The sequence below is a fragment of the Branchiostoma lanceolatum genome, chromosome 1 (assembly GCF_035083965.1).
Source record: "Branchiostoma lanceolatum isolate klBraLanc5 chromosome 1, klBraLanc5.hap2, whole genome shotgun sequence".
In the NCBI taxonomy this organism is placed as follows: domain Eukaryota; kingdom Metazoa; phylum Chordata; class Leptocardii; order Amphioxiformes; family Branchiostomatidae; genus Branchiostoma; species Branchiostoma lanceolatum.
Genome location: NC_089722.1, coordinates 1,760,843 through 1,775,000, shown reverse-complemented (window position 1 = coordinate 1,775,000; position 14,158 = coordinate 1,760,843). Strand labels below are relative to the sequence as shown.

The 14,158-nt window shown below is 40.7% G+C and overlaps 2 protein-coding genes across 3 annotated transcripts in view; one reads left to right on the top strand and one right to left on the bottom strand.

The window, feature by feature from the left end:
* The window catches only part of LOC136425131 (cytochrome P450 2D15-like), a 7,105-nt gene extending 4,542 nt beyond the window's left edge, over nt 1–2,563 (bottom strand). The window contains exon 1 of the mRNA XM_066413932.1: nt 2,465–2,563. Within this exon, the coding sequence (XP_066270029.1) occupies nt 2,465–2,563 (99 nt within the window). The remainder of the gene's footprint in view (nt 1–2,464) is intronic.
* A 757-nt stretch (nt 2,564–3,320) lies between these two features.
* Nucleotides 3,321–14,157, top strand: LOC136429042 (steroid 17-alpha-hydroxylase/17,20 lyase-like). Of its 2 annotated transcripts, none has more exons than XM_066418955.1 (11): nt 3,321–3,637; nt 5,063–5,193; nt 5,404–5,577; nt 5,953–6,046; nt 6,506–6,664; nt 7,230–7,351; nt 8,305–8,391; nt 8,645–8,770; nt 9,902–10,141; nt 11,954–12,113; nt 13,012–14,157. In XM_066418955.1, exons 2-11 carry the CDS (start codon nt 5,067–5,069, stop codon nt 13,214–13,216), a joined length of 1,494 nt encoding a protein of 497 aa, XP_066275052.1. In that variant the 5' UTR covers nt 3,321–3,637; nt 5,063–5,066; the 3' UTR covers nt 13,217–14,157. The 2 variants fall into 2 exon arrangements, with proteins under 2 accessions (XP_066275052.1, XP_066275053.1); XM_066418956.1 differs by lacking the exon at nt 3,321–3,637 and adding an exon at nt 3,960–4,215.
* The last annotated feature ends 1 nt before the right edge of the window (nt 14,158 follows it).

The following is a 14,158-nucleotide window of genomic DNA, read 5'->3' as shown; positions in this document are numbered from 1 at the left end:
CCATACATTGTGCCATGTACAATTGTCGAGCAATAAAGTTCATTCATTCAAATATATATGAAAATATGTATGAATTATCTATAACATAAGAAACTTTATTATGTGTCAACCTGTTATGATAGAGTCATTTTTAAAGAAACCTAAAGAACACTGCAACCCGGATGACTTACGTAGTCTTTAAATCCCCAAGTATAATACGAACAGGCAAAAACAATAAGAGCACACTTATCTATGTGTTGAGTCTAAACTAAATATCAAGAATGACAGTATCTACATAATCAGGTCGTGACAAGTTCGCGAGCGCTCATGCCCTTTTCCTCTATCCCTCCCTATCTTCCATTGCACTGGGCAGGTCTTCCAAAGTACAGTACAACATAGCTGTTGTATGTACGTAGTGCATGTTCTTCCTACACGTGCATGTCCATGTTTTGGAGCCCAAAGGAGACAGTAATGGAAATGCCTTCTACAAGTCTTAAACAAGCTATAACTTTGTAGCTAAAGCGGTACCTCAGTTGGCCGCGCCTGTTTGCAAAATATATTCGCTAATAGGTCGCCAAAAGTCGCCAATAGGCGAGAAATTGGTAGCCTAGCTAAAATGGCGAAATTTTTGAAAATTTAAACAATGGTCGCGAACTAGACGCTGACAAGTCACAAATAGGCGCGATCACAGCAAATATCTTTTTGGTGAATCAGACTCATTGTACATATTGGTATCTAATTCAATGGCAAAGCTGCGATTTCCAATAGATTTCTATTGTATCTAATTCGGATTAGGAGATGGTTGGGACATGTTAGGCGCATGTTCGTTCGGCTCATGTTCGGCGCCAAAGATAGGCCTGGGTCGGCTGGTGTTCCGCGGAGTCATGTTCGGCTGTGTGTAACCGGCGCCACAAAGTGGCCAAGGGCGCGATACGCACTATAGTATGGCGGTTCATACCAGTCAAAAGCCAAATACACTGTATTTCGCCCAAATACAGTGTATTTGGCTTTCAAATACACTGTACTTCGCAAATACACTGTACTTCGCAAATACACTGTATTTCGCCAAATACAACGTATTTCACCCAAATACACTGTATTTCGCTAATACACTGTATTTCGCCAAATACAACGTATTTCACCCAAATACAACGTTTTTGGCCGAAATACAGCGTATTTGGCTTTTGAGTGGTATGAACCGCCATATGGCGAAATACGCTGTATTTCGCAAATACACGTTGTATTTGGCGAAATACAGTGTATTTGCGAAATACACTGTATTTGGCTTCCAAATACAGTGTATTTCGCCCAAATACAATGTATTTCGCTTTTGACTGGTATGAACCGCCATACTATCGAGCGACTCGGACGCAGGGATCAACTCGGGAGCTTTATTACACACAAGCGTGGCGGATTCCAAGATGGCGAAGGTATGAAGAACACGGTGAACACGTGATCCTAACATGATGTCATCTAACTGTCATCATGAACATAAATCTAACATAACCAACTCTATGGCGCGGGGAGGAGCAATGTTTTGAGAGAGTTGTCTCTGCTCCGCCTCGTGCCTGATTAACTCCAGCGTGAAAATTGGCAGGGATGATCGTTTTACAACCTGAATCTAGTGCCTGACTGGAGCTTCTCTGGCCGACTGGTGCTTCTCTGGCTAGCATATACGATTTTGCACCATGTAGATCTGCTTGGAGATTAATTTGTTGCCGTTTTATGGGCCGACACTGTTGTAACAACACACTTAAAACAACACCATATAACGCTGCCGCTAACTAAACAGTGAGTCAACAAATCACAATAAATGTTCACACGAGCCTTGCGTTTCTGAATCGACATTCAATTCAGCCAAATGTACTCCTACCTTGTATATTGTTCTAAATAGAAGCCAAATAAAGTTGCCTCCTGGCAAGCAGCCATGCAGATCTTTACCCTAAATACAATAGAAAATTCATCCACATTTATGTTAGTTCTACACCTCAAGTCAAGTCAAGTCAAGTCAAAGCCTTTATTTTTCTTCGAAGTGCTTGTGTCACATGGCAACTTTTCAACATGGTCGAAGTGGAGGGGCAGGAGTCACGGATAAAGAGTACAAAAATAAAAAATAACGCAAACTTAACGTAAACAACATCAACACAATCATAAATAATAAGTCAATTTATCTATTACTGAGATTCAAATTAAAAACTATTTGCTTTAGTGGAGAATCGCAAGCATGCATTGCTTTGCGCTGCTGAAGCCGCTGAACCTTAATTTTAGCACATTTAAGTAGGAATACAGGTCGCAGAGGGTTCAGGATTATTTTCTTTTTGCCCTGACAACACAAAAATTCAGCAGGTGTCATAAAAACTGGGTCACACAGATGTTGACACTTCTTATCAACAATGACAATATAACGGCTCAAGATTTTATACATTCATGAAGGCACACAGTCATCAATGCCATATCTACAGTATTGAGCAAGGTTCAAATATACCTTGTTCATGCTGAAGATGTTCCCGACCAATGGCAATCCCCTTGGTCCGGGCGGTAAGCCTGTTGAAGACGGCCGCCACATGTACAGCAGTGACGTCATGATGACGACAACGGCAACTAGCAACGTCTGGAGGCTACATAGCCAGGTGACGGCGGGGAGCAGAAGGCTTATGATCGACATGACTAGACTTTGTATATCTGTGTCTTCTTTATCCAGCCCAGGTGCGAATGTGCTTCGTATGTCACACAACACCTGAAATCTTTTTCTAGATTAGTCCAATCGGAAAAGTTGGTGGGTGTTTTTTTTTTCTGTAAAAAAGATATTTTAAAGCCATATCAATTTTTGGGTTTTTCAAACGGTTTATTAATATCATTAATAAATTCAGTCGATCATTAAAGACGCCCTACGACGCAAACGAGGAAATTCCTCGATACCTGAAGCTAAACATTGAGATCATTTCTAGTTGTCCGTCTTCAATAGCTTAGCCATGGTAGGTTCCTGACTATTCTCCCATGCACTTATTGTACATCACGGTACAAAGTCCTTCACTGAAGTTACTTAGTAAACATGTTCCTAATCTGAGAATATTCACGAAATTATCTGTCCTTTCAGCAACATCACACATGCGCACACAACGCCACTTTCAAGAGCACCAGATAAAGGTAGCGAAAAGCCGATGAATATTCAAACAATCCTCGCCTGACCACCTATTTGATATCTTGTCCCTACCAGACTACTGACCAGACACCAAGTGCCTTTGTTGACACGAACACTGCCATGATGCAGTGCCATCTTTTGCCGCTAAACGGCGCTTATGTTAGGCTATACATCCAAAATCAACACCTGGAGTAAACGTATACTGGACCGGGGCCAAGTGAGAGCCTTTGACCTTTTTTTGATACTGCAAAGAGAACGCAATGTTTTCTTGCCAAGAGGCTCGCCCTTTTCTTATTTTTCTATCCCTAAGGCTAACTATTTGACCGTTTGCGGTGCCATAGAAGATCTGGAAACTATTTTGTTCCCTTCCAGGTCGACTTATTCCTCAACTAGCAAGGAAACTGAGAGCAGAAGGCGAATTGTTTACTTCAGAATCTCTCGAGGTACAAGATCATATTTCCTCCGGCTGCAAGCTGCTTGTTTTCTTCACCCATTTCTTGTGGACGTTTCCAAGACGTGAGTCGCTTCCTTATCTATTTTCTTCTCAAGTTGTTGCCTCCGTTGTCAGCTAGTTATCATTATGGTGCCTGTTTACAAAAATGTTCAATATGAGAAGGTGGCGGCTAGCTAGAATAACTTCACCTGTAGGCCCGGCACTGTTTGCACGTCTGAAGTTAAGTGAACTATGACCAGGATGTGTTTGTAGGAGTTGGTCGTGCTGTACCGGCTTCGTTCCAAAAGAGGGTCTGTCAGACGTTGGCGCTTCAATACCTCAATAAAAACCTTACTTTAGTGAAGGAAATATTGATGATTGTCCAGGCAGATTCAAGGATATTGTTATGATGAAACAATTTCTAAGATATTCGTCGGCGAGTGCACCGCCCTTATGTAAGCTGGCGTCAGACAACACGGAAAATAACTCGCCCGACGAGCCCGATGTTCACAGGTCACTGAGCCCTGTTCAGGTTATGTAAGAGGATTTTCAGGAGTTTTAGCCGACTCTCAGGAAATTGTGAAATTCGGGAACCTTCTGACGATAAACAGATTCGGGCGAAGGTCGTTGGTGGTGCGACTCTAGCTTCAAACCAACTAAGGTAACACCTTGCAGCTGAATAGTCATTTGTTTCGTCACTGTATGTGGATTTTGACCGAGTAGACAGGGGGTGTTTTCAGTGAAGTCTCAAATGACCCACTATGCACGCCCTTACATGTAGGTAACGTGAGGTGTGACGGTGGGTTACTGCTCAGGTGGTGGTGACTCTGTTGACGGGTGAAGTGGGCGTTGTTTACCTTTGACGTCATTAGAGTTAGAACACACGTTTGCAGTGTTTATAGTCAGTTGTTTGTTGTTGTTGTTGTCCTTGCTTAACGTTTATTATATCGCTAGACGTGGTCTCTTGGTGCTGGGTTACGCTTGGTTCAGTTACGAGTCGATTGTCTCTCTAGGTATTTAACTCTTGGTGACTAGAACAACTCGTAGTCAGCCGTCTCAGATTGCACAGAGGGCAGCAGAACACAGCTACGCGTGGAAAAATGCAGTGTTTTCTTTTTCAAGGGGACATTGCACGACTATCCTGGATAAGACCAATGGGAGAAAACAGTTTCATGCAATAATTCGGCTGCCGTGTGGTGCATGAGGAAAAATAGGTCCTTGCCCTCTTTGAATTCAAGATGAAAAGTTACGGTATAGAGTACTGCAAATCAAAAACTACATGATTCCCTTTTCTTTAATTTCTATCGATATCTGAACAGCTTATTCTTTTTTGGCGACGCCTCAGGACCGAGCCTAATGGTATAGTATTATGTGCAGTCTGCAAGAATTCTAGGAATTGTGCAGAAATGTGTCCGCTGGAATTTGTAGTCGACAGGTATATTAGGAATGTTAGTCCACGGGACAAAATAATGACGACTTGTCTGCATATCGGCCATTTTCCCCAATAGGACAATGTGGTTGGTGACGATCCTCCTGGGTTTGCTGACCCTGATGTTGGCCACCTGGTTGCTAGGATACATCAGACGATGGCGGATGCCCCCAGGACCGTTTCCCTGGCCAATCATCGGAAATATTACATGTGAGTATTCACAATTCTGGGGAGAGAAATAAAAAAAGCTCCTAGACCACATACCCTCAAAGTGTCGGACCACTGCGTATTTTTGGAACTACCACATTTTCATACCCCGGCCTATTAAAAACACATGAGAATCACAAAAAGGAATAACAACATTTCAATCTTAATACAAATGAAGGAGAATCACATTGCTCATTCATTCCTATTTTCCAGTGTTTGATGGCAAGACGTATCTTACCTTCATCGAACTCGCCAAGACGTACGGAGACGTCTTCAGCCTGAAGCTGGGCATGACTGACGTGGTTGTGCTGAACAGTCTGGATGCTGTTAAGGAGGCTTTTGTGAAGAAGAGTGCTGACTTCGGAGGCAGACCCAAGACACTGACAAGTACGCAAAGGCATAACAAGAGCTAGCCAAAGAAAGCGAGTGGGAATGGGCCCTTTGGCAATATGTAGCAGTGTTTATTTGTGAAGAGAGATCAGAAAACGTGCTATTTCGAACAAAAAATAGCAAGAGCTATGACCTGCTACAAAATATTATAAAGATCCATCCACAACCTCTAGAGTTATGCTGTTCACAGACAGACAGGCAGGCGGGCAGACAGACAGACAGACAGACAGACAGACAAACACAAGCACACACACACACACACATGCGCCAAGAGTTTGATCGGATATAACATGAGCATGAATCAATGATTATCAGTGCAAATAACCAAACAAAAATAGTCTTACTTTTCCGACTTTTGTCTGTGTCTTTCAGACGATATAGTGACAGAAGGTGGCCAAGACATCGCCTTCACAGACGACAGTCCCACCTGGAAACTGCAGCGGAAACTTTTCGTCAGCGCCGTCAGGTGAGATTGAAGAGAACTGCAGAAGTTGAACGGGTCGTTGAAGTTTTTGTAATGGTGAAACACCAAACCGTGACATGCCGTCTCAGCCCTCTCCGTCCTCGTTTTCGTACAAAGTCACGCGCGTTCTCGCACGATGTGCTCTCGCGAGATTATGTTTCAAGATGGCACTCGTAACATGAGGTCTTTCATATCTTATTATACGTATCCTATCTATTTGATCGTAGGATAGGTGTAGTATACTTTTATTAAGTTATCTATATTTGTTGTTTTATTTTTGTTTTACTTTTGATTTCATTATCAATTTTGCATCAACGTTTCACTTTTCGTTATGTATATTAAGTACCAATTTTTCGATGTTGCCTGGAAATCAACAACGTCTATTGTTGAAGGGGCTGCGCAGATATTTTGAAGATTGAATAGGTAAATGAATAAATGATATCTTTGAATATCACATTCCAGGGCGTACGCTTCTGGAAGAAAACTAGAAGCCATAGTGCACGAATCTTTGAAGGACATCATTGCCGACTTCACCAACATGGAGGGGGAACCGGTGGACCTGGAAGACTACATCTATAAAGTGGTTTACAACATCATCTGTGCCGCTTCGTTCGGTGTCAGGTTAGCGACTGGATACACCGTTTCTCCAATTACAGGTTTGCGTAGCGAAACCTATGTACGATCCGTCGGCGAGTGTGAGGGCCGCCATCTTGAATTGTGACGACACAGATCGCCATTTTGTATTTACAGGTTTGCGCAGCAAAACCTTTGATGGTTTCGTCGGCATGTGTAGTTCCCGCCATCTTGATTTTGTGACGTAACAGGGTAGTCATACCATTTCATTGGGAGGGGTGTTTTGGGGGATCGCTAGCGTTCTCTCTATTTTTAACAAATCGGCACACAACTATCACACATTCAACTCAAATAAAAATAAAAATTCAATACCGATTCATATTTATAAAAAGACCCCGTAATCGCTAAACTAACATAGCAAACCTGAAGTATATGTAGCACAAATACTTAATTCTAGTTTTTCATACAATGTGCATAGGCATGGCATATTGATCTCATTTTCACAAATTTGTGAATATACATTCAATATGATATTTTAGTTGACTGCATTTCGAGTGCGGTTTAAATCAGTACTATGTTTGAAAATAGATAATATCTCCATTATTTTTATAAGGTTTAAGATGGACGACAGTGAGTTCCAGCATCTGCTGCAGACAAATAAAGAGGGCGTCGAGATTCTCTCCAGCGGGCTTCTTGCTGACATTTATCCTTCTCTTGCGTTCCTTCCCACCCCAGGCGAGTAGCAGGCATACATTCTTTGCATAAATCATTTACTTGTCGTGTAGCTACATCGTTTGATCATCATAATCTTTTGGTTACAAGAATATTCATCAATCAGTGACTTAGAAAAGGTACGAGATACGCACCTCCAAATTTTCGACGTCTACTGTACGTCTTGTTCACGGAATGACCTAGTCCCGCGAGAACACGAGACTAGGCCGAGACTTGTGAAGATCGTCCTGCCTCCCCCGCCTCCTTGCGGAGCAGGGTTAAGTGGAACTTGGGCAAGTCTCGGCCTAGTCTCGTGTTCTCGCGAGACTAGGTCATTCCGTGACCAAGACGTACAGTAGACGTCGAAAATTTGGAGGTGCGTATCTCGTTACCTTTTCTAAGTCACTGATTGATGAATATTCTTGTAACTGTTATTATACGTGACTAATGAACCTCTTCAACCATAATCTTTTGATAGGGACTCCTGCAAAGATATTTTAATGTCATTGTTATTGTTGTCTATATTATGGAAAAATACTCTTGGTCTCACAAACACTAGACTAAACAGAGACGGGAGTCGGTACAGGCTTCCAATCACCTTTGACCCGGTGCTCATGCTAAGATGCAGCTGAGCATCAATGAATGAAAGACCTTTATTGTACATTTATGCTTAAACAAGCTAAGTACATGTCATGGTGATAAGCAAAGGAAGACATACAGTGGTGATAATATAACATAATAGAGGGTGATATCTTACTATGTCTAATAGGACTAATCTATACTTGTCTACTATCTACAGGTATTTACGACTTCTTCTCGCTTCTTAAGGCAATTGTAGATGTATGTGGATATGGAGCTCGTAATACATGGTTTGATCTTTAGACTAGAGAACTGGTCAAAAATCTCTTACTCATTTGCGTTGAAAAAATCTGAATCGTTTTTGTATGATTTGTTTTCTTGCTGTTTGCTCTCCACAGGCAAGAAGGCTTGTCAGAAGATGATTGGCAAGTTTCTGGAGTATTTCAAACGTCAAGTGGACCAGCATCAGGAAACGTTTGACCCCGGTAAGGCTTCCAGCAACACGATAACGCATTTTATTTGAAATATAGAGAGCTAGAATGAGGTTAGAATTTTTTTGGTAAATTGAAAATGCCTATTAGCCATTTCACTGTTCCTATTACGCATTTGGAATCGTTGTGCATTATGGTCTATGGCCAAAGTTTGATAATGGCTGCTGGCTATAGACGGATGATGACCTTAGGAAACAATGTACATGAGCATAAGAACTGTGAAGTGGCTTATTCAAATCTTTTTCAGATAACCTCCGTGACATCACAGATCACATGATCAAGGCTCAGAAGGACGCTGAGGAGGAAGGGATCGATGACGTCACCTCTCTCACAGACACTCATCTCAGGCAGACCATTAGCGATGTGTTTGGCGGTGAGTTACAACGGCATTGTAGATTAAGGTATTGTGTATTGTGCACCATGTTATTAATGTTTTAATGTGTCCTTCATATAAATGAACAAAACGTAGGAATTGATTTTATGTATGTAGTTTATCGATATATTACTACCGTTTGTATTAAATGAATTATGCAATCTTGGTTGAAGATAATAATTCAGTCTGTAAACGAACAGATGAAATTAATTATACAATAGAAATTGCGATTTTAAACTATCGGACTAAATCTCTCTTTTTCAATGTATATATTTAATTGTAACCTCCAGCGCAATTCAGGTTACCATTGGTTACCTGCAAGGCTGTTTGTTTGTTTTACTGTAAAATATTGAATAATAAAACCATGTGAACTATTGTCTAAGGGTGGCTGAGGAATTTTGGGATGTTTTTGAAAAAACCTTTCTTAAGCTTTATAAAACTTCATCCACCTTAATTTTTTTCAGGTAGTACCTTATAGCAAGTAGATAATTTATGCAAATTAGTATGATGTCATGATTATGTCATCAAGATTTATAAGGCCACGCCTTTTTAAAAAGAAAACGCTCTCCTAGGCTCATGCTTCGATGTTCATCAATATAACTTTGCAGGAATGTACATGATAGTAATACTTAAAGAATGACGCGTGGCTACGCAAATATTTTGAAATATAGATTTTTGGCGAATCTTTTTGTTATGAAATTTGGCATGTGGTTAGGTCTTGTCCTGTCAAAGAAATATTAAATTTTGGGCCTCCTGATTTCTTTCTTAGGTAGTGCAACAGAACTTTATTATATCTCATGTTCTGGATTTGCTTTGCAAAATGGTCCCGATGAACGACTGTGGCTCGGAATAAAATGGCGATCAATAAGGGATAAATATATTTTGATGATTTGGGGCTTATAGGTAACATCAATGACGACGAACCTGGTGGTATATGAATTATGCCAATCATGGCTTAGCTTGCATGATTAGGGAAGAGCATCATCTTAATTGCTAAATGACAGGTCCTTCATACTCATTACACATGTTACACGTGCATTTTGCAATCAAGTGTCTTGACCAGATTTTACCTATCAGATAAATGGTAGATGATGAAGATCGTGTAATTGTGTAAGCCTAACGCTTGTCCAGGAGGCACGAACACAACAATCCACACCCTCCGCTGGGCCATCCTGTTCCTCGCTGCCCACCCGGAGGTCCAGGAGAAGGTGGCTGCTGAGTTGGGCGGTGCGGTGGGCCGTGACAGGCTGCCTGAGCTGTGCGACCGTGAGGCCACTCCGTACACGGAGGCCACCATCCACGAGGTCATGAGGATGGGATCAGTCTCCCCGACGTCTTTGCCGCGTGCCACCACTGTAGACACGACTCTGCGTAAGTATTATTTCATATAGAATCATTAATTTAGAATCTAGAATTTAGAATTTAGAATTTAGAATTTAGAATTTAGAATTTAGAATTTAGAATTTAGAATTTAGAATCTAGAATCTAGAATCTAGAATCTAGAATTTAGAATCTAGAATTTAGAATTTAGTGCAGCGTAGCCACCAAAACATTGGCGTTACAGTTTTTAATGACATTGTCGTGATAATCTTGAAGCTATTTGAAATTACAAAATGTCCTGTCTTTGGTAGTATAATCTTGTATTTTGTACTCTTTAACCCTCAAACCACCGTATGGGGTCAAAACTGACCCCAGGCGTATATAAACATGTGCCATTTTGACATTTCGAGTCGAAAACAAAATTCCTTCTATGAGTTTGTTTGTATATATGTCTTATAACTTCTCACAAGTTTTTACCGAGATTGGCTCATTGTTGATTAAGTTATCCTAGAAAGTTTACGCGTGGTCCAGTGGGGTCAAAACTGACCCCAGCAAAATCTGCACTCATATTCCCTATTGTTTGATACTTGTCATCTAGTAACATGTATGATAAGGGTTATTATGATCATAGTTACAAAATTTAATTTTGTAGAAACGTGAAAAAAACAATTTTTTTTAATGAACGTAAAGACTTATGACGTTGCGACGTATTATGACGTCATTTATGTGATTTTATTGACGAAAACCAACAAATTGGGTATTTCCATACAACTCAAAGGTACACGATAAAACTTAAATAGAAATTCTGTATCATAAATCATGATATATCCAAAGACGTTATTTGTAGATGGCAACAGGAACAACGTCAATATGACGTCATAAAAATCATATTCATATCGGGTTACACCAGCGTAATCCGCCATCTTGGTTCCACCATCTTGAATTATTTTAAATGCATTTTTTCATCATACTGTATAACCAAATAACACAATAAAAATGGACCAAAATGTTTATATTAAAATTGTTTCTGTTTGAATAAACATGGTAATAATGAAATTTGAGGTTGAAATAGCCGGTTATAGCTAATCTAATTATATCGTCCGCCATCTTTGATTTTGACCGATGACGTAATCAAATATGCATAAATTATGAATATTAAATCATAAAAGTAATAGTGAATAACATTGGTTGGTTTTGATATAAGAAAATAAGTGCAGTTTACAAAGAAAGCCCTAGAATTACATTGTAAAATCCAAAATTAGCGACTTTTTCCAAATATGCCTCTCAGAGACCGGTTGCCATAGCAACATGAAAACATTGATTAGTTATTTCATTAGATTCTAATTGTTGCCAACAAAATTTTAGAACAGGTGACCAAGTTTGGTTGTTCTAGCGTAAGAAATTCAGATGCTATATGACATCAAGTGTTGGCGCAGGCCTCCAAAGAGCCCGCTTGTTTGAATAGCGTTAGTTGCAAAAGACGATGTTCCCTATTTTTGCATAAATTATGATAATATGCAGAAATTATTCACACCTAATCATGTCAAACTGTCCCTTATAGATTACTTAAACTATACATATATACAAACCACAAAAATAGTCACCAATAAAGCTGTATTTGTAGAAAACATTGTGGGGTCAGTTTTGACCCCATACGGTAAGATTAGTCGTAAAAAAGCTACGGTGGTTTGAGGGTTAAACTTGATGTAGAGATGTATTAGTCTACCTGAATCTTCATTGTACTACTGAGTTATCACTTTTGCACCACTGGTCTATCACTATTGCTTTAATTGCACTGGCAAGTTATCACCATTACATGCATATGCTGTTAACGGGTGAACTATGAAATTATGTCCCCTCTAGGAGGTTACCACATTCCCAAGGGCACATGGGTTTTTCCAAACCTGTGGGCTCTTCACCATGACCCTGACATCTGGGGCGACCCGGGCACATTCCGCCCAGAACGCTTCTTAGATGAGGAGGGCAAGCCGATACCAAAGCCTCCCGCTCTGATGCCTTTCAGGTAAGCCACATGCCCGTAGCCAGGGGGGGTTCGGGGGGTTCGGACGAACCCCCCCATTGGCTTAAAGGTCCACTTTCACAGGCTTGAAGGTCCACTTTTTAATGTTCAAGATTTTTTTCAAAGTGGACTTATTTGTATCACCAGCAATGCCACAGAGGCTAGGATCCTAGAAAAAACTTTGTCTCTGATTTTTCCTCTGAAATTCTCTCAAAAACACAGGAAATGCCCTTTCAGAAGGTTCAATTCTTAGAATTTGAAACGCTCAAGGGTCCAAGGGTTTTTTTCAAGGTGGATCTATTTGTATCACCAACGGAGCTGAAATCCTAGAAAAACTGCTTACTTTGTCTCTGATTTCTTCCTTTGAAATCCTCTCAAAAACACAGGAAATGCCATATCAGAAGGTTCAAATTTTAAAATTTTCCGGGGGGGCATACCCCCGCACCCCCCTAGGAAGCTCGCGCCTGCGGCGCTCGTCTCGCGCCTACGGCGCTCGCTGGTCCCTTAAATATTAAAAAGAACCCCCCCATTCAAAATCCTGGCTACGGGCATGAGCCATGAGGAGATATTTGTCATATTCTGCTGATATCAATGATATTTGAAGCGAAAGAATTATTTTATTTTCATACGCGAGCGAGAGCAAGACGTAGAGACAGAGACACAGAGAAGCAGAGAGGCAGGCACACAAACGCAAAGATAAAGACAGAGAGACACAAAAAGAGAGACGTTGACGACGACAGGCGAAGAGACAAACGTCGACAGAAAGGCACACAAAGAAAGACTGACGGGTAGATAAACAAAAAGAGAGTGAGAGAGGAGGAGAAAGAAGAAAGGTACATCTAGATAATGCATAAACATGTTTGTATTGAATGTATCAAACCATGCTGTACATCTCTCTCAGTGTTGGACGCCGTGCCTGTCCAGGCGAGGCTGTGGCCAGGGCAGACATTTACCTCCTGTTCAGTGGACTGGTCCAGAACTTCCGTTTCAGCATCCCGGAGGGAGAGGGTCCTCCTGACTTCACACCAGATCACACAGGCGGTGGGTTCGTCTCCATGCCAGTCCCATCGAAGGTTGTGATAACATGCAGGAAGGGAGGACCGTGACTTTATCAATTATCAAAGAAAATCCGTTGGTAGTTTGCCTGAGTGTTTGTTCTGTGACTGGATTGGAAGATTCCAAATATTCTTTTAAAAAATTCCAAAAGATTTGATTTCTAACGGGTGGTAATAACCAGGAATATTATGAACAACAAGGGAGAGCATATCAGCATCTGAAATCTATTATATCATATCATATCATATCGTATTATATTATACATGTATTAAATGATATCATACTACAGTGTTATGGCTTCCATGGATGTATAGCTCTGCCCATATACGGTTATGTCTTGGGAAAATTATATGAATGGGTGAAATATTAGGAATGACTTAACTAAGTTAAAGCTTAAGTTAAAGCATGGTATGCATTTTAAATCCTTTTACCTTGCCAACTACGTTAGAATATGTTACAGAAATTGTCTACAGTTCTGAGCAATGCCAGGTACGACAAGGAAGTGTAATTCTAGACTTTGAGGGATATAAATAGCACACACGTAGGCCAATGAGACAATGTCATTTACATAACGGTCGGAGGCAATGGGAAGTTCATGTTGCGTGACGGCAGGGTTATCGGCCCGCCGGGTTCGAATCTCCCTTAGCCACCGATGTTGTGCCCTTGAGAAAGGCACTTTAGACGACTTTCCTCACTCCACCCAGGTGTTAAAATGGATATGTTGTTATCTGTACGTGGAACTGTTAGATATAAGTTATAAAAACTTGAATAAAGTACCACAGTGTCCAAAATGGAAAAAAAGCCTGCATGGAGGTAGCCTGGTAACCATCTCAGGGTCCGCGTAGCTTAACTAAGCCTAACATCGCAGAAAAACTAACATGAAGGTATATCTTGGTGGACAATGATTGGCAATAACATTATGTAAATGCTTTCTTCTGACATTAATGATGATAATGATGATGATGCATAATAAAAACGGACATCCATCAAAC

What these genes read in the sequence shown, in the direction of transcription:
- LOC136429042 (XM_066418955.1), top strand. Translation starts at nt 5,067, where the DNA reads ATGTGGTTGGTGACGATCCTCCTGGGTTTGCTGACCCTGATGTTGGCC. An exon ending in CAGACCCAAGACACTGACAA is followed by an intron (nt 5,578 to 5,952) that starts GTACGCAAAGGC and finishes TGTGTCTTTCAG; the next exon opens with ACGATATAGTGACAGAAGGT. An exon ending in CACTGTAGACACGACTCTGC is followed by an intron (nt 10,142 to 11,953) that starts GTAAGTATTATT and finishes TGTCCCCTCTAG; the next exon opens with GAGGTTACCACATTCCCAAG.